This window comes from Mus caroli, unplaced genomic scaffold, assembly GCF_978045245.1.
Source record: "Mus caroli unplaced genomic scaffold, Mus_caroli_1 scaffold_10, whole genome shotgun sequence".
In the NCBI taxonomy this organism is placed as follows: Eukaryota; Metazoa; Chordata; class Mammalia; order Rodentia; family Muridae; genus Mus; species Mus caroli.
In genome coordinates, this window is record NW_028227265.1 from 115,623,667 (window position 1) to 115,643,949 (window position 20,283).

Genomic DNA, 20,283 nt, shown 5'->3' on the forward strand with positions numbered 1-20,283 from the left:
GTGATCTTAAGGCTGCATTTTACAATATTCATCTCCAGTAAATGACTTATGCTAACCAGTTTTTCCAGGTAGATAAAAACCTGATTCTTAGAGCCAGGTGGTGGTGGCACACACCTTTAATCCCAGCACTTGGGAGGCAGAGGCAGTCAGATTTCTGAGTTCAAAGCCAGCCTGGTCTACAAAATGAGTTCCAGGACAGCCAGGGCTATACAGAGAAACCCTGTCTCGAAAAAACAAAAAAACAAAAATAAAAACAAAAACCCTGATTCTTTAAAAAGATGATGGAATGTTTTATTCTGAATTTAGTTCCAAGTTTAGTGCATCCCAGATGAGCAAGAACACTCTAGAAGGTATGGACTTTGCAATTCAGCCCACATGGGCTGACATAGACAGAGTACAACTCTAGACCTACAAACACAAGGCAGATTGTTCTTATCTGGCTTCGTAAGGATTTCTACCCGGGGAACATGGCTGTGTGGCTGCAGAGCACATCAACAGGGACGATGGCCCGTGGTCTACTGGGCCTTGTGTCCCAGGCGATCCTTTCTTGGCCCCAGGCTGTCATACTCCTTGTGTTCCTTGCTGCTTCTCTCTGCCACGTCCACGGGGACACTGCCATCCTGGCCCTTCTTCCCTCTGTCCTGGGCGAAGCCTTTCCCCCACTTTGCCTCGTCTTCATTCCTTCTGGAGAACCTGGCAAACTCTGAATGACTGCTGTGCTTCCTGCAGGTGTCCGGATGACATCTTGAAGTTTCCGGGTCTTTCTCTCGAGATCTCTTGTCCCTTGGCTCTTTATCACTGGCATCCTGAAGCCTGTGAGTCAAAACAAATGGTTAATAACTAGCTGCAGGGAAGAGGCTTTCTTATTATCTGTCTCCTTTCTACCCTGAGTGGGGTGTGTGAGAATTGAGCCCATTGCTACAGAGCTGAGGTTCGCAGCCATGGGCTCACATATTCAACAGAAGACACAGAGAAGATGGACAAACGATATCTGCCACGGTACCTGAACGGCAAGTATATATACAATGACACAACGCTAAGGTATGTGGACACACTGTCCTACCTCTCAGTTCTCCAAAGGAGGTGTGGTGGGAGCAGCACTATTAGGAGGTGTGGCCTTGATGGAGGAGGTGTGGCCTTGTTGGAGCAGGTGTGTCACTGTGAGGGGAGTGGGCTCTGCCGTGACCCTCCTCCTAGCTGCCTGATGCTGAGATTTCTGCTGACTGCCTCTGATCAAGATGTAGAACTCTTGCTCCATCTCCAGCACCATGCCTACCTGGATGCTGCCATGTTTTCTGCCATGATAGTAATGGACTGAACCTCTGAACCTGTCAGCCAGCCTCAATTAAATGGTGTCCTTTATAGGAGTTGCCTTGGTCATAGTGTCTGTTCACAGCAGTAAAACCCTAAGACAGCACGTTACAGCTTAGCTAAATGAGTGGCATTCCTAGGTGCCCAGATGAACTGAAGTCTTTTAGTGCCAGTTGGATTAACTCACACAATGGAAAGGTTAAGTGAGCAGTGGACAAGATGCTTGTTTATCTGGTTCTTGAGGTCTTTGCCTCTCTGAACCATGGGCACAAGCTACCGCGTACCCTCTGAGTGCTATCCACGTGGGAAGCTTGGGAACAAGTGAGGACACTGCTGTACCATAACCCACAACACTGCAATGCTAGAACACAGACCAAGGTGCTAAAGACTGAGGAGCTGATAATCCAACAAGTAGAAGCCTTGGTTTGGGCAAGCCCAGACAGACAAGATACTCAGGGCGAGGAGCTATGCCTGCCAGCTTCGTGGCTGAGCCCTTCCATGAAACCATGTCATGAGCAGGTAAAGATAAAGAGGCAGGACCAACGGAAGACAGAGCTAAGGAAAAGAATTATAATACCTAAGGCCTATTGCTCCACCACAAAACAACAAAAACAAACAAACAGAAAAACATCCAGAAGTGACCAACCCTAAAAGATGGAGCTCTGAAATTGTTGTTGCAGGTCACTGAAATGTGACCACAGACAGAATGCAGGGGAGCTGGAATAAAACTGTGTGACATCTCAACCACTAAGGAAAGTACTGACCAGGCATAATTCACACAGGAAGAAGGACTGGACGGCACACCCTGGAGACCTAAGCCCAGGAAGGAGGTCTTAAAAGGCAAGGGAAATGCTAAAGAGGCGACGGTTAAGGAGGAGCAGGAGACTTCCCTGTTAGGCTGATACTGGGGCTCTGGGTCAGTGCTCACTACACTCCTGGTGTGCTCAGCAGGAGACACACGACTCTGAGGGCAATATAAGTGTGCAGCACCGGACTGCCACTGTGACTGCAGACCAGGGGCAGGGGACGTCACTGCAACAGGAGCGCGCTCACCTCTCCCCAGCTGTCTCCGGCTGGCTCGCTACCACCTCTTCACCTCTTTCTTTGGGTTTCTCTGTGGTCACTTCTTCTCCCGTTTCCAGTTTTTTAAGAAGCTGAGAAATTGTAACATTAACACGGATTACTGCTACTGTATGATGTCTTACTGTGGCTCAGAGGCTGAGGGCATTTGCTGCTCATCGAGAGCCCCTGGACTGGGTTCCTCTCACCCACACCATAGCTTACAACCACAGTTACCTCCAGTTCCAGGGGACTCAGTGTCCTCTTCGGGCTTCTACTGGTACCAGACACACATGTGTTGCACATACATACAGACTTTGCTAACCACGGACATGGCCCATACATATCAAAAGTAACACTTAATGATGGTTGATCCTTTCTTTATATTGTGTGTTTCTTCAGAACTCCAATAAGGCATTTTTTTTTTTTTTTTTTTTTTTGGTTTTTCGAGACAGGGTTTTTCTGTATAGCCTTGGCTGTCCTGGAACTCACTTTGTAGACCAGGCTGGCCTCGAACTCAGAAATCCGCCTGCCTCTGCCTCCCGAGTGCTGGGATTAAAGGCGTGCGCCACCACGCCCGGCCCAATAAGGCATCTTAAACCCTCTGTGGAGTGAGATGAAATCCCAGCTTTAAAAGGTCCTAAGCAAGGCTGATTCCAATTCCAATTTTGAAAAAAACTCTTCAATGTACATACATAAATGTATCAGCCATGGGAAAAGCTGGACATGAGCGTGAGACCCATGGGTGCTGCCTGGTGCTGAGTCCCGAATGCCTTGTCCTAGTCCTGAGGTACTGAGGATACCTGAGCTCACGGGGATGTTTGAAGCTGTTGTTATAGAATGGATGGAAGGAACTGTGATAAAGGGTTATAGTTAACTGACAACGCTCGATGAATTACAGAGTTACGATACTTCAGTGGTGTAGACACTTGAGTGGCGTTACGACTGTAACACTTAATGATGGATAACACTGTTTCCGCAGTCACCTTGATCCTCACATCCTTCTCCGCTCTCTTGTGCTTCTCCGCCTCCTTCCTCTTACAGCGGTCCTCTTCTCTCCTCTTCCTTTTCTCTTCTTCCCGCAGACGCTTCTTTTCTAGCTCCCTCCTCCTCCGCTCCTCGCGTTTTTCTTCCCGGAGTCTCTGAAGGTAGAGCCAAACACATATGTAAGTTTCGTGTTAGAAACAACAGGTACAGGACAGATGCCCACCAGGTACAAATGTTACCTACCTGCTTTTCTAATTTTCTATTTTTAATATATTCCAAAAGAGGGGTGGTCCTTCTGGCTAAAGAAAAAAAAATTATAATACATTACATATAACTTGTAAGCTGAGTTTATCTTAAGTTCTTTTTTCCAATTTAACATTAAAATAATTAGGGGAAGAATATTATCTTTAAAGTGTATGTGAGTATGCACTGCACCTGGGGACATTCTTATTCTGTTACAAATTCAAGTAATTTGTAGGTACTGACAATTCTGGATACACTTGACTTCTTGCCACTCTCTAAGTTTTTATTAGCATATGTCAGTTATACATAATAACGGGTCATTATGACATTTTCATACACATAAATAATGTATTTTGATCACATTTATGCTCCATGACCTACCCATGAGCCCTCTCTCTCCTGCTGAGCTTTCTCTTCCCAACTAACCCTCTTCCTCCCATGTCCACCTCTGTGGTGTGGGGCTTTTCTGTTTTTGTTTTTGTGACCTAGTGAGTTTAATTACGGCTCTTTATAGGGAGGAATACGGGTATGTGGATATTTACAGAGCCATAGGCAACTTAACAGTGAACAAAAAGACACATGACATGTTTTCTTTAAAAAGGTCATAAGACGGGGCTGGAGAGATGGCTCAGTGGGTAAGAGCACCCGACTGCTCTTCCGAAGGTCCAGAGTTCTAATCCCAGCAACCACATGGTGGCTCACAACCATCTGTAACGAGATCTGGCGCCCTCTTCTGGAGTGTCTGAAGACAGCTACAGTGTACTTACATATAATAAATAAATAAATCTTTAAAAAAAAAAAGGTCATAGGACATTGCCCACATACTTGGCAAAAAAATGTGTATGTGTGATATCTTAAGCTTCTCAAATGTTACTCATTTATTTTCATACTTGTGAAGAATCAGAAGTAACATTTACACACTTATGATGCTATATGTATTTTCAGAATGTTTTGCTTTTCCACTGTTGAGGTTTTTTTTTAAAGATTTATTTTATTTTATCTGCATGTATGGTATGTTTATGCCTGGTGCCTGTGGTGGTCAGTACAGGCTGTCGATTCCCTGAAACTGAAGTTAGTAACGGCAGTGAGCTGCTGTGCGGGAACTGGTCAGGTCCTCTGCAGATCAACAAGCCCTCTAAGCACTGTGCCATCTCCCCAGCCCCAATACTACAATGTCTTTAATGTACGCCAACCTAACTCAAAAGTCCAAAGTCTGAAATGCCCTCAGCACAGAAACACACTGCACATGTGGTATACACCTGCCTTCTAACTGTGTTTAAAATACACAGAAAACACAACTGCTATCTTTAGACTTGGGTGGCATTATACACACACACACACTCACATACATAGATGTGCATGCGCGTGCACAAACACACACACACAAACACAAATATTCCAAAGCCCCAAACAGAACACTTCTGGTCTTAATCATTTCAGGCAAGAGCTATTCAATCTAAAGCTTAGAAATGATTGCAGATGGCACTGCTGACCCAAATCCAAACCAAACAAACAGAAAAATCCACCACTCATCTCTCACTGGAAGTACATTTCCACACTTGACCCTGAATGCCACCTTTCCTACGTCCCACCCCTCATGTCTGTTTGGGATGTCAGGTGCCCACATGTATCAGAGGCCTCCAGGTGTCCCCAGAGGGAGCAGCTTCACAGCCCTCCAATGTGAGCACACGGTGAGATGGTGGGGCTGGGCCGCCCAACAGACCTTTAAGACCTCATAGTGAACGGGCTGGGAAGAATCCTGGATATTGCTGCAAGTTGGCACTGAGGACCTTTGACACCTGGCTAGAGACCAAACGGGACTCAGCCTTAGGGAGAGTGGGGATGCTCAGGGGTACTCACGCGTCGTGGCAGGTGCTGTGCTCATGGAGGTAAGCAGTCTGGCAGAAAGGAATTTATTTTAAAGAGACACTTTGGCTATCAGAATCAGACTAGGAAAGCAAAGGACCCCAAGATAAAGTTTAGTAACACTAACTTACTCCTCCTCTCCTCCTAATTACCTGTCACAAACGTTTACAAGGCTCAACAAGGTGACGATGTTTGCTGAGGCCATGAAGTGCCAAGTCTCAGAGCTAATCCTAGGCTGGTCCAGTTGGAACTCCTGGAAGCCACAATTAACACACGCTTGCTCGTCTTAAGCCTGGTCTTTAGTTCTTTCTGCCCCTGAGCCCCCACACTAATCAGTCCATCCTCCTCCTTTCTGTCCATATTTGACTTCTAAAACATGCTCAGTATATTACAACAGCCTTCCCTGCGAAGCCAGAGCTCTCGGTCAGACCCTGGCACTCACCAGCACTGTGGTCAGAGCAATGAGAGGAGTGAGTTACCCCCCTCCTTCCGGGCGGAGTCAGGTGTCAGGTCTCAGCACAGGGCTTCTTACATCTCTCCAATCACGTGAGCTTACGTTCTGTTCCTACAGAGCTCCAGACTCTGGTCTCTTTATTCCCCATATACTCAATTTTAAACATCTCTTTTTTGCAACTACAAAAGGAAAATATAGTTCCACTGTGGACATGGGGGAGGAAATCGGGAAGGGAATTCATGTGGAAACCAACAAACCAACTAACTGTATAGGAGATGCTAGGCAGGTGAGCAGGACACGTAAGGGATGGCAGGCCTTGGGAAAAGAGCTGTGTTCTGTTATGTGTATGAATATTCTGCCTGCATGCTTGTCTGTGCATCACGTGTGTAATATACACAAAGGCCAGAAGAGGGCGCTGGATCCCCTGGGAGTGTAGTTAGCAATGGCTATATGTAGCCAACTGGGTGCTGGAAATCCAACCTGGATCCTTTGGAAGACCAACCAATGCTCTTAAACTATGAGCCATCTCTTCAGCCCCTGGAGGAGAGGTTTAATACTGAGGCCATCAGGAAATGGGACATTCAGGGGTGTCTGAGACTAAACTAAGGGGTTTCATGTCTGTTCGTGAGTTTTCTGAAGAGACAAACATTTCTAAAATACATTATTTTAGGAAGAAGTTCTATGGGGATTCTAACCAGATGCTAGACTCGAGCTGGGCTTGCATTGACAGGTTAGCTTCCTCAGAAGATTTCTAGCTTCATATATGAGCCAAATGTCTTGTGTTTATAGGCTCCCAAGGCCCCCCACCATAGCTGCTCTGCAAAGACAGTCACTCTGCTGCAACAAAGTCTCCTCTCTGAGCAGCCAAGGGTGTGCCCCTGTCTAGCCAGGACCCCAGAAGCAGAGTCTCGCTGAGAAAGGCTCGGAAATATTTCCCCGCGCTATCGCTTTTTTGTTGAAAGTAGAAAATACTGTTTCCATCAAGCCTGTAATGGAAAGAAATTTTACCCTCATCTTGAAAATAGGAGAATTAGATATATACTCCATCAGAAAGTGTCTCAATAAACAAACGAGCAGAACAGACCCAGGAGCTCTCTCGTCTTGGCTTCTATCTCTCCCAGCAGCGTCTCGGGACTAGCGCTGGTTTTCTCCTCCTCCAGGCTGTACGACTCGAGGAACTGTTTATACTCTGGGTCTGTAACAGATGAAGGAATGGATAAACGAATCAGGATCCCCCTCTCCAGCTATAGGGAATGCTTGCTCAGTGTACTGAATCTGTTGGTTACAATTCAGCTGTCGGAAAGGGCTCACCATCTTCAATGCTTCCAGTCTTGGCATCTTTTTTCTTCAGCTTCTTTTTGGCGATCTTCTGGAATGGAGCAAACTCCACCACAGCAGGATACTCCAGGCCTTGTATGGAGAGATGTCCAAGTGTCACTATGGAACTCTACTACAGTCTCTTTGGGAAACAAGTATCTTACGGCGAATCTATCGACATGGAGTTAAGACAAGGTAAGCTGCAGATCCAAACATGCAAACGTGCTTCCAGGAGAGTGGTGGGGGGAAGGAAGCAGTGCTCGCTACAAGGCATGGTCCACCATCTCCGGACTCACTCACAGCATCACTCAGTACATGGCATGGTCCATCATCAGGGGACTCATAACATAAAACAGCTTACGCAACAAAGGAGAAATAAATGTGCAGGTCAGTAAACCCAACTATTCCTTATTGCTTACAAATAATGTATGAATGGAGTACCTTCGGTCATGTTTTTAGTTACAATCAACTATTTTAATGTTAAAATGTTTTGTGTTAGAGAGATAACTCAGTCGTTGAGCCACATTAGGTGGCTCATAAACACACCTATAACCCCAGTTCCTGGGTATCCAATGCCCTCTTCTGACTTCTGAGGACACCTGGACACACAGTATACATACACACACTCAGACATGCACACAAAATAAAATGTAAAGAATTAATTTAAAGATTTATAAATATATATATTGTGGCCTCCCTTCCCCCCAGCCTGGAACCTGCCTGCTCAAGGGTGGAGCTACCGGCTCATTCGTCCTGCCACGCCCACTGCTGGAACCTGCCTCTGCTGCCTGGAGGCACACACGTGTTCGTCCTGCTACTGGACCCTGAGTTACTTGGCGGGAAATTGGGTTCCCTCCCCCTTCCTTTATAAACTGAGTGTCTGGAAATATTAAATTGAGTCTTGATCAGAGTTTTGTCTTGACTCCATTGTTTCTTCCGCCCCGTCTAGATTCCTCTCTTTGCAGGGAACTGCCATTCTCAGTGAACCGTTCGTGTTGTGGACCGCGGGCGGGCCGCAACAGTTGGCGCCAGAACTGGGACCTGAAGAATGGCAGAGAGATGCTAAGAGAAACGACTGCTGTGTGGAGCTCCACAAGAAAGGAAAGAATCTTCGTATCGGAGGAGCATCGGAGCAACGGACAGGTACACATGCTAGCGCTAGCCTAAAAAAAAATTCAGTTTTGTAGAGTGTTGCTGGGGATGCGGTAGGATACGAACAAGTTTGAAGCAGTGCTGACCCAACACTGGTTCTGCTTGGGGTCAGCAGTTCGTAAATCGGAACTAGATACGGAGACAGGCGGTGTGCCGCAGTTTTTTAGAAAACTGCTTAGGTGGAAGAAAGAAGGGTTCAAAATCATGGATCAGGCGATTGTGTTTAGTTTTCAGGAGTTGCTTAAGGATAAAGGAAATTCATACCGGAGAAGGTATGGGCTAAGCTGAGACAGCGTTAAGCCCGAGCGCTGGTTCACTTAGGTTCAGCAGTGAAGCTTAAGAGGAGCTAGGCACAGGCGGTAGGCCGTGGCTAGAAAAAAGCTACATTGTTGGGTGTGAGAAAGGAAAGGGTTTATTAAAAGGAAATTAATACAGGCGGATTGCCGCAGTTATAAAAACTGCATCATGAGAGAGAAAATTGTCCCAAATAGCAGGAGTACTCTGCCCCATTTTGTGTCTTGTTTATGTCTGGTGCACCAATCTGTTCTCGTGTTCAATTCATGTATGTTCGTGTCCAGTCTGTATGAATGAATGTTCTATGTTTTATGTTGGATAATAAAAACGGTATAAAAAACTTTATCTGCAAGGCCGAGAGCTGCCACGTGTTTCAGCCAAAAACCAGACACGTGGCAGGAGGGCCCCTGATGGAAAAAATGTTCGTTTTAAGAAAAAGCAGCGAGTACACAGCCTCTTAGTTTCGAATCTGATAAATGGTTCATGATTAATGTGTTTGACAATGGTAAAGTGCTTTTTTATTCTATGATTGTAGCTACAAAGATTAATATTCTCTGATTGGTCTAAAATTAACTGCTTCATTTGGTTCTTTATTAAAAATGTGCTCTGCATGTTTTCGCATTCAGCTCATAAGTTGTTGGTTAAAATTAATAATTGTTACATTGCTACAGATGGTTAATGTTAAATTTGATAACTCAAGTTTAGAGTCCTTCCGACACGTGGCCTAAGGCAGCCCTAGAGGCTGAGTCTCTTAAGATATTTCTAGTTTAGATAATGATTAATGTGGTTCCTATCCTAAATAGTAAAATTTAAGATAAGATATAAAGCAATGCCTCTTTATTAAAGCGTTAAAGCTTGCTTTAATAGGTATTCATAGGTATTAATTGATATCCAAACTTCGTAATATGATAGTAATGCTTCTAATATTGATTTTAACAGTGATAAATTGTTTTAAACGTAGGTTTTGCTTTCCCAAAGTTGTAGATATTATCCTAACCTTGCACAAAAACTTAAAAATTATGGTTAAAACTGCCATTGTTCCATTGACTGCAGCTTGCAGTTTGATTGCAAATTTAAGATTAATGCTCAGATTAAAAAGTATTTTACCTTTGAGTCAATACAGGGCTCTGGGCAGTCCCAGAGCGGCTTGTGAACTTTCTTTTGTTTTGCAAACAATGCCTAAAAAAGTTTTTCCCTGTGTTCAAGAAAATTTCTTTTTAACAGTGTTACAGATCTATTCAGATGTTTAAAATAATGCTTAAATTCAAAGATTTTTGCTTCTAGTAAACTGGTAATCACTAGAAAATTTTGCCTCTATGTATGGCTAATATAGCTTTACATTATGTAAGAAAAATGTTTATTGTTTCTGCTTCTTTACAAGAAGCCAAAAGTTTTAATCTTTCAGTATATATTGTTTCCTAAGTGGAAAGTATTTTATTAACTAATGCTTCTCAAGGGAAGTTTACCTTAAATCCTTGCTCTCACCCAAAAGATTCAGAGACAGTATCCTTTTGTTATTTGGTGTTTTGATTTGCTGCAAAAGGTTTTACAAAAAATAAAAAAAAGCTTTTATAATTGTTGTTAATTGGTAATTAAAAATTGGTTGTGTCCAAGACAATTCTTTGGCCAGAAAAAACATTATTGTAAAGTCATTTTTCTCATCCTCCCAGCCAATCGTTAGCCCACGTGGGCCCAACTAGCTGCTGTGGAGCGGAGTCTTAAGACACACAGTTGCCCCTATTCCAGCACAAATAATCTGGTTGTGTGCTGTAGATGGTGTTTTAAAATGCTGAACAATCAAACCTTAATTTATATATTAATAGTCAATGCTATATCTCTGAGCTCATAATTACTTAAAATTGTTCGTCCCTCAGATACTATTAATTCTCAAATTTACAATTGCTTATACATATTTTTAGTTAATAAATAAATAAATTATGCACGTGTGACTCTTAATAACTTTTCTAGCCTTCTAGTTACAACCGTTCCTTAAGAAAAATAATTGAAAGTGCAATTAGTCACTGCCCCATTACAGCCAAATATTTAAAATGTTTTGTCCAAAAAGTTATTAATTCAAAAGGTTAGATATTGTAAAATTTTAAACTTTAACCTCTTAAAAGACAAAAGAGAGAAATTGTATCCCCATATATACTATTTAGTGCATTTCCATGCACACTATTTAAAACATACCTTTATTTTCAAAATTTGAAATTAAAATGTCAAATTTAATAAATGCTTTTTAGTATCTTAAAAGGATCTACTTATTGGCTTATAGATTGATCCTAAAACAGCTACCTTATTAGGAAAGGGAAAAACAGGTTCTCTCCACAGAACTCTACAGAAACATATTGGTAATTCGTGTGCTGAGCTGACAGGTAAGTTAACTCAGTGTCCTGATTAAAAGGACTAAAAGATTAAATTCATGTTTTAGATCCATCCTTGCTTGTCATTTTTCCAGTTTGGACTAGCTTCTAGCCTTTTAACTTTATGGCAATAGTACATCAGAGACTGTATATTCAGACTTAGTAAAATTAGTCATTTAATAGAGTCATAATGATTTTTCACTCTTCTTCAGTGTGACCAACCATTCTAACTCAATCTTAGACTGGTCTAATATTCAGTTCAATTATTAGAGATTCCTATATTCTAAATTACCTAGCAAAGTTAATTCAGAGCGTTTCCCCCAAGGTCACCAAAGGCTCACCTCGCCTTTACCTTATTTGTCCTAAACTTTTTGCAAACTGACATTAAAGGTCAGTCTGCAGCGGAACGCCACTGGCACCCAGTTACTTCTAATTCTTATGCATTGGTAAAATGGAAGGACGCCCTGACTAATAAATGGAAGGGTCCAGATCCAGTTCTAATCTGGGGAAGAGGCTCGGTTTGTGTTTTTTCACGAGATGAAGATGAAGCACGGTGGCTACCAGAGAGATTAATTCGTCAGGTAGACACAGATTCTGTCTCTCCTCGTAAGTATCATTCTAAAGACTAAAATTCCTCTTGAGCTGGGAGTGGAAGCTCTCAAAAAACACTGTTTCCTCTGAGCCAATTCCCCTACAAGAGGCGGAGATTAACTTTAGCTTTACAATTTGCATCTAAATAAAGTACCTTGACTTCTCCAAACAGAAAATTTACATTGCTACACTCTCATTGTTTAGTATTCTTCCTTCTCTCAAGCAGGTCAATCTACATTCTCCGGTTCTCCGCCCCGCCCCTAAGAGCAAACAGGTGGTTCTGCTAATCTCCCTTCCAGGGACATCCCAGCATGTGGCTTTTCAGTCTAAGATAAGATTTAGATTTACCAGGAGAGCTAGGGAAGTAGAAATTTCATATATATTTACAAAGATTAGTTCTTATTTTGATAGATATAGGCTTAGTCCCTTAGCTGGCCTCTGGCTTTTCACCCTTGCTGTTACTGCAAGGTGTCCTTAGTTCCTCAGGCTACTGGGAATAACAGGGATGAAGAGGAAAGACTTTCAGCTCCTATTTTAACCAAAATTAATGGTGTTAATACTGACATAATTCTTGTCTAGGCCTTGCTAAATCTGAGGTTGACAAGTCTCATATAGAGACCTCGCAATAACTCAGAATTGCGATACTGATTCATAATCATATGAATACGGTATGGGTACCGCTTGGCGCAGGAGATTACTGCGGAGGGAAGGTCCAGTTTGACCGTTTCTGAGTTCCCTGTGCGACACACCTGATTTGAAAGAGGTTGGTATCTGACTCCAGCTAAAAACTAAAAATACTTAAGGCTCTGCCTCCCCTCCCCAAAAGATACCAAGAGCCACAGATGTGAGTCCTTACAATGCTCACGGGAGGAATCAGGCCAATGTCCACCCAAGTCAAGGTTAAGGCCCACTCATCTACGGATGAGAAAATCATTTGATCACCTCTGTTAAGCATTGCCTATTTAAACTTAATTAATAGGGGGGAGAGAGATTGGAGACCTTGCTGTCGTAAGAGCAGGCCCTTCACTGCCTCCCACCCAAAAAAAAATAAAAAAGCCAATTGGCCTTGTACTAGGAGCCAGCCAGTCTTAATCTCTTCTCACTGTTCCCCTGCCTTTCACCCAAAATTGTGGATAATTATCAGTTCAGTGTTATTCTAAAATTGTTTAGCTAAACTCAGCCAGGGTTCCAACGCCCTACTTAAAAGGCAAACAGGTAGCTACCTATTCAGCACTAATTAGCATTATAAAGTCAGAGCCTTCAGCCCAGTGCTGGTATTTCAGTCAGTGCTTTTAAGACAGTCTCAGCCAGATACAGTTTACCATTAGAATAGTTAGGGAATCCCACGGAAATAGGTTTTTTCTTTAGCCCTAGGAACTCAGGCAGAACTATTGAACATAGATAATTTTTCTGCCACAGGCCACCCCCTTTTTTATTTTTGTTTTGTTATCTAATGGGGGGAAATGTGGCCTCCCTTCCCCCCAGCCTGGAACCTGCCTGCTCAAGGGTGGAGCTACCGGCTCATTCGTCCTGCCACGCCCACTGCTGGAACCTGCCTCTGCTGCCTGGAGGCACACACGTGTTCGTCCTGCTACTGGACCCTGAGTTACTTGGCGGGAAATTGGGTTCCCTCCCCCTTCCTTTATAAACTGAGTGTCTGGAAATATTAAATTGAGTCTTGATCAGAGTTTTGTCTTGACTCCATTGTTTCTTCCGCCCCGTCTAGATTCCTCTCTTTGCAGGGAACTGCCATTCTCAGTGAACCGTTCGTGTTGTGGACCGCGGGCGGGCCGCAACAATATATATCTGCTCTCTCTATATATATATATACATATCTGCTATATATTAAGCAGATATCTATCTGTCTATCTATCTATGTCTGCTTAAAGAACTTACTCTGCTTAAAAGAGACACAGGGCTAAAAAGGGTTTGGGAGCTCAAAGGACATATATTATGTTCTATGTTGGGTTTGTTTCAAACAAAATATGAAAAATGGAAGCAGTAGGCGCTGATTTGGATGTTATACGGGAGGAAGGTGATCTGGAAGAATCTGTTCATTGGCTTTAGCTAGCACATGGAACACTTTACCTCAAGACTAAACCCAATAAGCAATATCATCTTATAATATTTCTGTTTTTAAAAAAGATACCAAAATTCCAAAATTGTCAGTATATAAAATAAATAAGTATAATTCAGAAAATTAAGAAATAAGCAAAAATGGGGAGGTGGAAGGCACAGGACTGGCAGGGGTGGTGCTCCCGCAGCACACAGCAGCTGACAAAGTCCTGACTCCACAACTTACCACAGAGCTAAGGTAATCAAGATAGCGTGGCACTAGAACAAAACAGACAAACACCCCAAGGAACGCAATGGAGAGCCAACAGAAAACACTTGGGTATATGATCAAATCACTTTGACAAGAATGCTAAGATCATCTAATAGAAACCAGTGGCTACTTCAACTAATGGTGCTGAGAAACCTGGACAGCCACACACAAGAGAATGAAATTAGACATTTACCCAATGCCACAAACTTAAAAACAAACTCAAAACACACAGCCAGTAACTATAAAAGCTCTACATTCACAAACTCTTAGATGTGACAACACATACATAGGCAACTAAAGCAAGAACAGGTGAACAGAACTACATCAAAACCAAAACCTCAGCTGCGTCAAAAGTCACAATCCTCGGAGTGAAAAGGCAATCTATGGACTGGGAGAGCCATCCAGCTGGCAAGGGAGCGCCACCCGGAGTACACAGAGAACTTCTGCAGCGCAGCAGCCACCCAGCCAAGTGAAAAAAGAAACGGGAAACGTCTGGGAGTGCTATCATGTACCTGTGGTTCCAGGATTTATGAGGGAGAGACACAGCAGGATTGCTGCAGGTTTGGCGTCAGCCTGGGGTACAAGGTGAGACAAAACAAAGCAAAAGAAAACCCTCAATGTGCCAGGTAAATAACCTAGTTCAGGAACGACAGGCTGGACAGGCAGCTTCAGGTGAGGAGCGCTTGCTGTCTGTCCCGAGGACGTGAGCTTGGTTCCCAGCACTCACGCTGGGCAGCTCACAACCACCTGCAACTCCAGCTCAGGGGATCTAGTCCCCTCTTCTGGCAGCTGAACCCTGCTACAACACATGTCACATACACACATATACACATAAACGTTATATATGTATATGTTCCTGCCACCCCACCCCCCTTCTTTTTTTTTTTGTTTTTTTGAGACAGAGTTTCTCTGTGTAGTCTTGGCTGTCCTGGAACTCACTCTGTAGACCAGGCTGGCCTCGAACTCAGAAATCCGCCTGCCTCTACCTCCTAAGTACTGGGATTAAAAGCATGTTTTTAATCACTGCTCAGCAAAAATAAGTTTCTTTAAAAAGACTTATTTAGTGTACATGAGTGCCCTATCTGCATGTATACCTGTGTGGCAGAAGAGGGCATTGGATCCCTTTACAGATGGTTGTGAGCCACCATGTGGTTGCTGCAAATTGAACTCAGGACCTCAGGAAGAACAGCTGATGCTCTTAACTGTTGAGCCACCTCTCTAGCTACTGAAAATAAAAATTTTTTAATTGAAAAAAAAGTGACAAAGAACTTCAGTGATATCTCTTCAGAGTTGGTCTACATACAGCCAACAGCAATATAAAAAAATGTTTAATTGCAAATGTTTTGGATAATACAAAATTAAATCACAAAAAGTTTGGGTATATTAGTTAGTACATAACCTATAATCCCAATCCTTGAGAGGCTGAGGCAGGAAGAACTCAAGTTAGGGTAAACCTGGGATACTCTATTGACACCATCTCAAAACTCAAGTTAACTCAATCTAACCCAAATCAAAGCAACAACAAAAATAAAACAAAGAACAATTCCTATCCCCAAGAGAAAAGAATCCCAGGAGAGCTCTTATTCTTGAGCCCACGAGGCCAGCTACTATAATGTGATACCAAACAACTTCAATGAAAACTCAAAACAGAGCGCGTTAGAGAGGACGAGGAACAGTCGTAGCTTTTGTACATTACTGTCACTAGGAATGCACGATGGTGTCTGTTCTGTGAGGGCAGCGCTACCACCTGACCCCCAAGTCTACCTCTGGGTAGATATCCAATCTGAGAACAGGGTCTCTGAGACACATCTGCATATCCAGGGGAGTTTACCTTGGCTAAAGCTTGTAACAAGTCAAGTCTCAACTGACATACGGATGGATAGGTAAAATGAACAAACATTCCTATGGGAATGTTCTCCAGCCTTGAGAGGAAGGGAATTCTGCAGTTATGACATTCGAGAATCTGGAGGCCATTATGCTAAGTGAGAAGCTAGCCAAGAAGACAGATAGTGTGACTCTGCTAATACAGGGCATGCAGAGTAATAACATTCATAGAGACAGAAAGTGGAGTGAGCTGGAGGGAGGAGGAGGGGGAGGGCCCAGCACTAGTGTTTAATTAATAAAGTTTCAGTTATGTAACAATTAGAGACTCTGGGTGACTGGTTGTATAAAATGAATAATTTTAATAATTCTGAACTACACACAAAAGAAAGAAAGAAGGAAGGAAGGACCCACGAATTCCTCAGGAGGCAGGAGAATTAATCAGTGAGGTTTAAGGTCAGCCTGACCTAAGAAACAGAGTCAATCTCAAGAAGGAGGGGGAGGTGACTTCTGTTATGTATATTTTACCAATAAAAAAAAAGACCATCTGAATAAAGTAGTTACCAATGAACTAGAATGCCAAATGGCCTGAGCACTAAACTCTCGTGACATTCACAGAAACTACAACCTGATCTTCTGTTTGTTGCCCTGACGGAGAAGGAACACAGTTCAGTATGGGGGAGGGGGATGGATGGAAAACGGATGGCTGGGGAGGGCAGAAAGAGCTTCCTATAGACTGTTTACAAACCTTAAAGGCAGAAAATGTAACACAGGACAGTCGGACGGGACGGGGAAGGAGGAACGTAAGAAACGGATCCAGAAAGTTCAGGAGCAGAGTCCCTGAAGGGGAGACTGCGCCACAGGCTCCATGGCTGATATTCATGACCATTCGCCCCTCCACCACACTGTTAAGAAATGGCAATCATGGCCAGTGCTCTGGATCCCTGGCCTAAATATAAGTGTATGATATAGCCCAGGAAACTTTCATCAAACATCGTAAGATAACTTAGTTTTGGAACGCAAGGTTCATTTATTGGAAAAAGGAGCCTGTGAGAACTCACTCTCCAGCAAGGTCACACTCCCTCTCGTTCTTATCTCGAGGAAGGTCTGGGATGCTTTGGTTTATAAGCTCCATCAGCACATGACGTGACAGTAAGAGTTTATGACCTTATTTTAGCTGTGTGTGAGAAGTTAACTGAAACTCACTGACCTTTATTGCCAATGAAGATATAGCCGTCAAAACGGTCTCTGAACAGCAGGATGTCATCAGGGTTCCTAAAATTAATGTATGCTCTGGAGTAGACATGAGGATAAAGGCTGAAACCGAGGCAACAGTGGTTAGTAAAACGGACGGCCCCTGATTCTGCCTTATCTCCTATGAATAAGCAAATACTTTTTCATGCCCGAGAATCACATCTCAGTAAATTTTAACAATTTGGATATTCCTTAGCAAAAAACAAAACACCCCAAAGATAAAGCAACCATTAACTGAAGCCTTAATTATTCAGGACCGCCTCTTCTGTACAGAGCCAAGGTTAAAATACTAGACTCCAGAAGTCACCATGCCATGGGTACCTTTAGAGTCATTTCTGGTACATCTGAACAAGAACGAGACTTGTCTAGGCTCCTTCATGGATGAGATGCTGTACGGTGACTTCTTTTCGGATGGGTAGACCACGTACCAAGGAAAGACTAAACCATTCTCCCCGTCTCAAACACAACTCTTTTCACAGGTAGGAACGATTCCATTTCGTTTCACAAAGAATAGAAGTTTAGAGAAAACTGTTGTTCATACAGAGGGTGCAAGTTACAAGCTGGGACCGTAACTGCACACCGAGTAATTGTACACTGTTCTTTTAGCCGTTTTTCTAAACTTCAGCCACCTGAAAACCACCTGCGGTTTTTCAAAGGATACCCATTTAATTATTCATATTTTCATTAGAATAGACTTAAAAAAAATAACAAAACAAAATTGGTATCCCAAAGGAAAGCGTATATGACACAAATGAGAAAGAATACCATAAAAGGATATAAAAATAAATATCGTGGAAAACCCACGAATCCCTGTGGCACAGACATCTGCTGCTTAGGTCAGCCCTGCGTTGCTCGCATCCCCACAGGCAGGGAACCTTCTGGCTGGGTGGTGGTGCAAGCAATGAGAGATTCCACTTCTCAGGGCTCAGTTACTGGTCCCTCACTAGCGAAAACACTCCTGACTCAACGTGTGTAAGGGATGCAGTCCGGTTTTGCTCATTATACAGTTTATTAAAAGCTACGCCGAGGAAGGCATGGTAACGGGCTGACGAGGTGACTTGCCCGCTCCTAACGTGGGCGTGCACTGACAGCTGGGAGGGGACTGCAACTGCGAGCGCCCGCGGGGTCCTCCGTCCTTCACCGGTGGGTGTCCCGCCGCAGCCCTCACCTGAGGTCCGCAGCCACCACCTCGAAGTAATCGTGCGCCGGCAGGGGGCGCAGTTGCTCTTCCAGCTGCTCTTTGGTGAGGCCCGGGGGCAGACGCCGGAGGACCACCTGGGATGACCGTTGCGTGTCACTCAGGTGCTGCCGCCCGCCACGCCCACCCAGCCTGGGGCTCCCGGGAGTCCGGGGGACCGCGGCTTCCCAGCTCGGGGACGCAGATCCCCGGCATCGCGGGTGCCCAGCTCGACCCCGACTCGCTGATCCTAGTCCAGCCCGCTCGCGACAGCCCGCATCACTTCGGAGACTAGGCTTCGCCCCTGAGATGAGCAACACGCCCCGCCCACCCGGGGGGCTCAGAAGCCGTCCTCTCGCGAGACTTGCGGGCCCCGCCCCCACCTTGCTCAGGGCCGTCCTCTTCTCCTCGCGAGGCTTGCCGGGCCCGCTCTCACTTAGGGTCGGGGCGGGCGGCGCCGCAGACTCCTTCCGCGGCGATTCGCGGCGGCAGTGGGTCTCTGAGCTCGATAGTTTCTCCCTCCAGCTCGGGCCCCGCGCAGCCAGGGCTGCGCCCAAGCCTCCGGCCCCCTCTTCCGAGCGCATCCCCACCGGCCGGCCGGCCGCCGCCACCTCCGCGAGAACAAAGCCTCGCGAGGACTAGGCAGCCCCTCCCTTGGCATTCGGTGTTCAGTGTCCCCTCCCCGGCCCTGACAGGGAAGGGGCGGTGCCAGTGCTGCCCCGCGCCTGTAGGGGGCAGCCTGGCAGTTTTCAAAAGACCGCGAATGACCTAGGACGGCGACGACGGTGAAGGAGATCGGTGCTGCCAGCCACGCGGAGAGCAGATGCTCGCTCCGGACGTCCCGTGCGCTGCTGACCTGCGATGGGGACTGGGAGCCCCGGTCCACCCGGAGTCACTGGGACTGCACCGAAAGTAAACCCGTCGCTCTCCTCGCCCCACTCTGCCCTCCGCCTCCCTCCTACACGTTTTCTCTGTTGAGACAGGGCTTTGTGTAGCCGTGATTGTCCTGGAACTCACTCTGTAGACCTGGCTCTCCTGGAGCTCAGAGATCCTCTGCCTCCTGGGATTAAAGGCGTCTGGCGTTTTATTTTTATTTTATTTTATTTGTAGCAGATATACGAACAATACAGTTTTCCCATGTGCTCAAGTTTTTCTTACTCGCGTTGGCTGTACTTTGTATAGCACCTTTCTCCCTACGTTAATGGTAAAGGAGAATGAGAGGTTTTCAGAAATCGATCGTGGCACTCCTGAAATGTGACGTTTTAAATAAGCCAAAGACTCAAAACCGTTTAGGTCTGAGTCAAACAGGCCTCTATTCTATTGTAAGGCCCCTGATGCTGGGCCTCCGCTCAAGTCCCGGGATGAGCTGGCCAGCACCCCAGTGTCCCGAGAGAAAACCACACCTGATGCAAACTGCAAGAGGTTTTATTATCAGCTAGCTGAGGACGAAGTCCCTCCACCGTGCAGGGCAGGGGAGTTCGACCCCAGTGGTGACAGTAGGGGGTTTTTAACAGCTAGCTGAGGAATTGGGAGGAGTTGGGAGGAGCTGGGAGGAGAGTTGGGAGGAGAGTTGGCTTCAGCTCCTTTCTGGTGAGGGGGGGAGTGAGCTGCAGCCTCCTCTCTAGAGTCTATCTCCATGTCCTTGGCACAGGAAGGCAGGCATCTCCGGTTGTACAGTATAGAAACAAAAAGATCTTTTGCTGGCTATAGAGAACAAAGAGCTTCTTTCTAGCTGTATTTTTAAAGATCAGGGAAAACAAGCTTGGGGAACATTCAGAGGCTTTACCTTCCAGGGAGAAACGCTCTAAGTCGGGGTCTCACATTCCCCACTCCTTCTAGTACATAGTTCTAATCTTAGAACTAGGAAAATTAAACCTCTAGCCCAGCTGTCTAAGTCGGGGTCTCACACTATAAAAGCCTGGGCAGGAGCGGTTTTCCAGCATTTTATGTTGCAAAGAAAGCTAGGACTGAGTCCATCACTTGAACCAGCTCAGTTTGGAATAACCAGTTACACCAACCAAAAGTTCTGATGGCCTGTTAACCTTATTAGGAAGAAAACACACGTCTG

At 44.9% G+C, this 20,283-nt stretch overlaps 1 protein-coding gene across 1 annotated transcript; it reads right to left on the reverse strand.

The window, feature by feature from the left end:
* Window positions 1-266: 266 nt before the first annotated feature.
* Upf3a (UPF3A regulator of nonsense mediated mRNA decay) lies at window positions 267-18,852 on the reverse strand. Its single transcript, XM_021170866.3, has 9 exons — window positions 18,599-18,852; window positions 18,207-18,313; window positions 16,995-17,101; window positions 7,232-7,330; window positions 7,005-7,115; window positions 3,601-3,656; window positions 3,357-3,512; window positions 2,365-2,465; window positions 267-813 (listed from the first exon to the last, which is right to left on the reverse strand). Exons 1-9 carry the CDS (start codon window positions 18,797-18,799, stop codon window positions 516-518), a joined length of 1,236 nt encoding a protein of 411 aa, XP_021026525.1. The 5' UTR covers window positions 18,800-18,852; the 3' UTR covers window positions 267-515.
* Window positions 18,853-20,283: the final 1,431 nt, after the last annotated feature.

What these genes read in the sequence shown, in the direction of transcription:
- Upf3a (XM_021170866.3), bottom strand. Translation starts at nt 18,799, where the DNA reads ATGCGCTCGGAAGAGGGGGCCGGAGGCTTGGGCGCAGCCCTGGCTGCG. An exon ending in AGAGGACGGCCCTGAGCAAG is followed by an intron (nt 18,314 to 18,598) that starts GTGGGGGCGGGG and finishes CGGTCATCCCAG; the next exon opens with GTGGTCCTCCGGCGTCTGCC. An exon ending in CAAGACGAGAGAGCTCCTGG is followed by an intron (nt 3,657 to 7,004) that starts GTCTGTTCTGCT and finishes TTTTTTCTTTAG; the next exon opens with CCAGAAGGACCACCCCTCTT.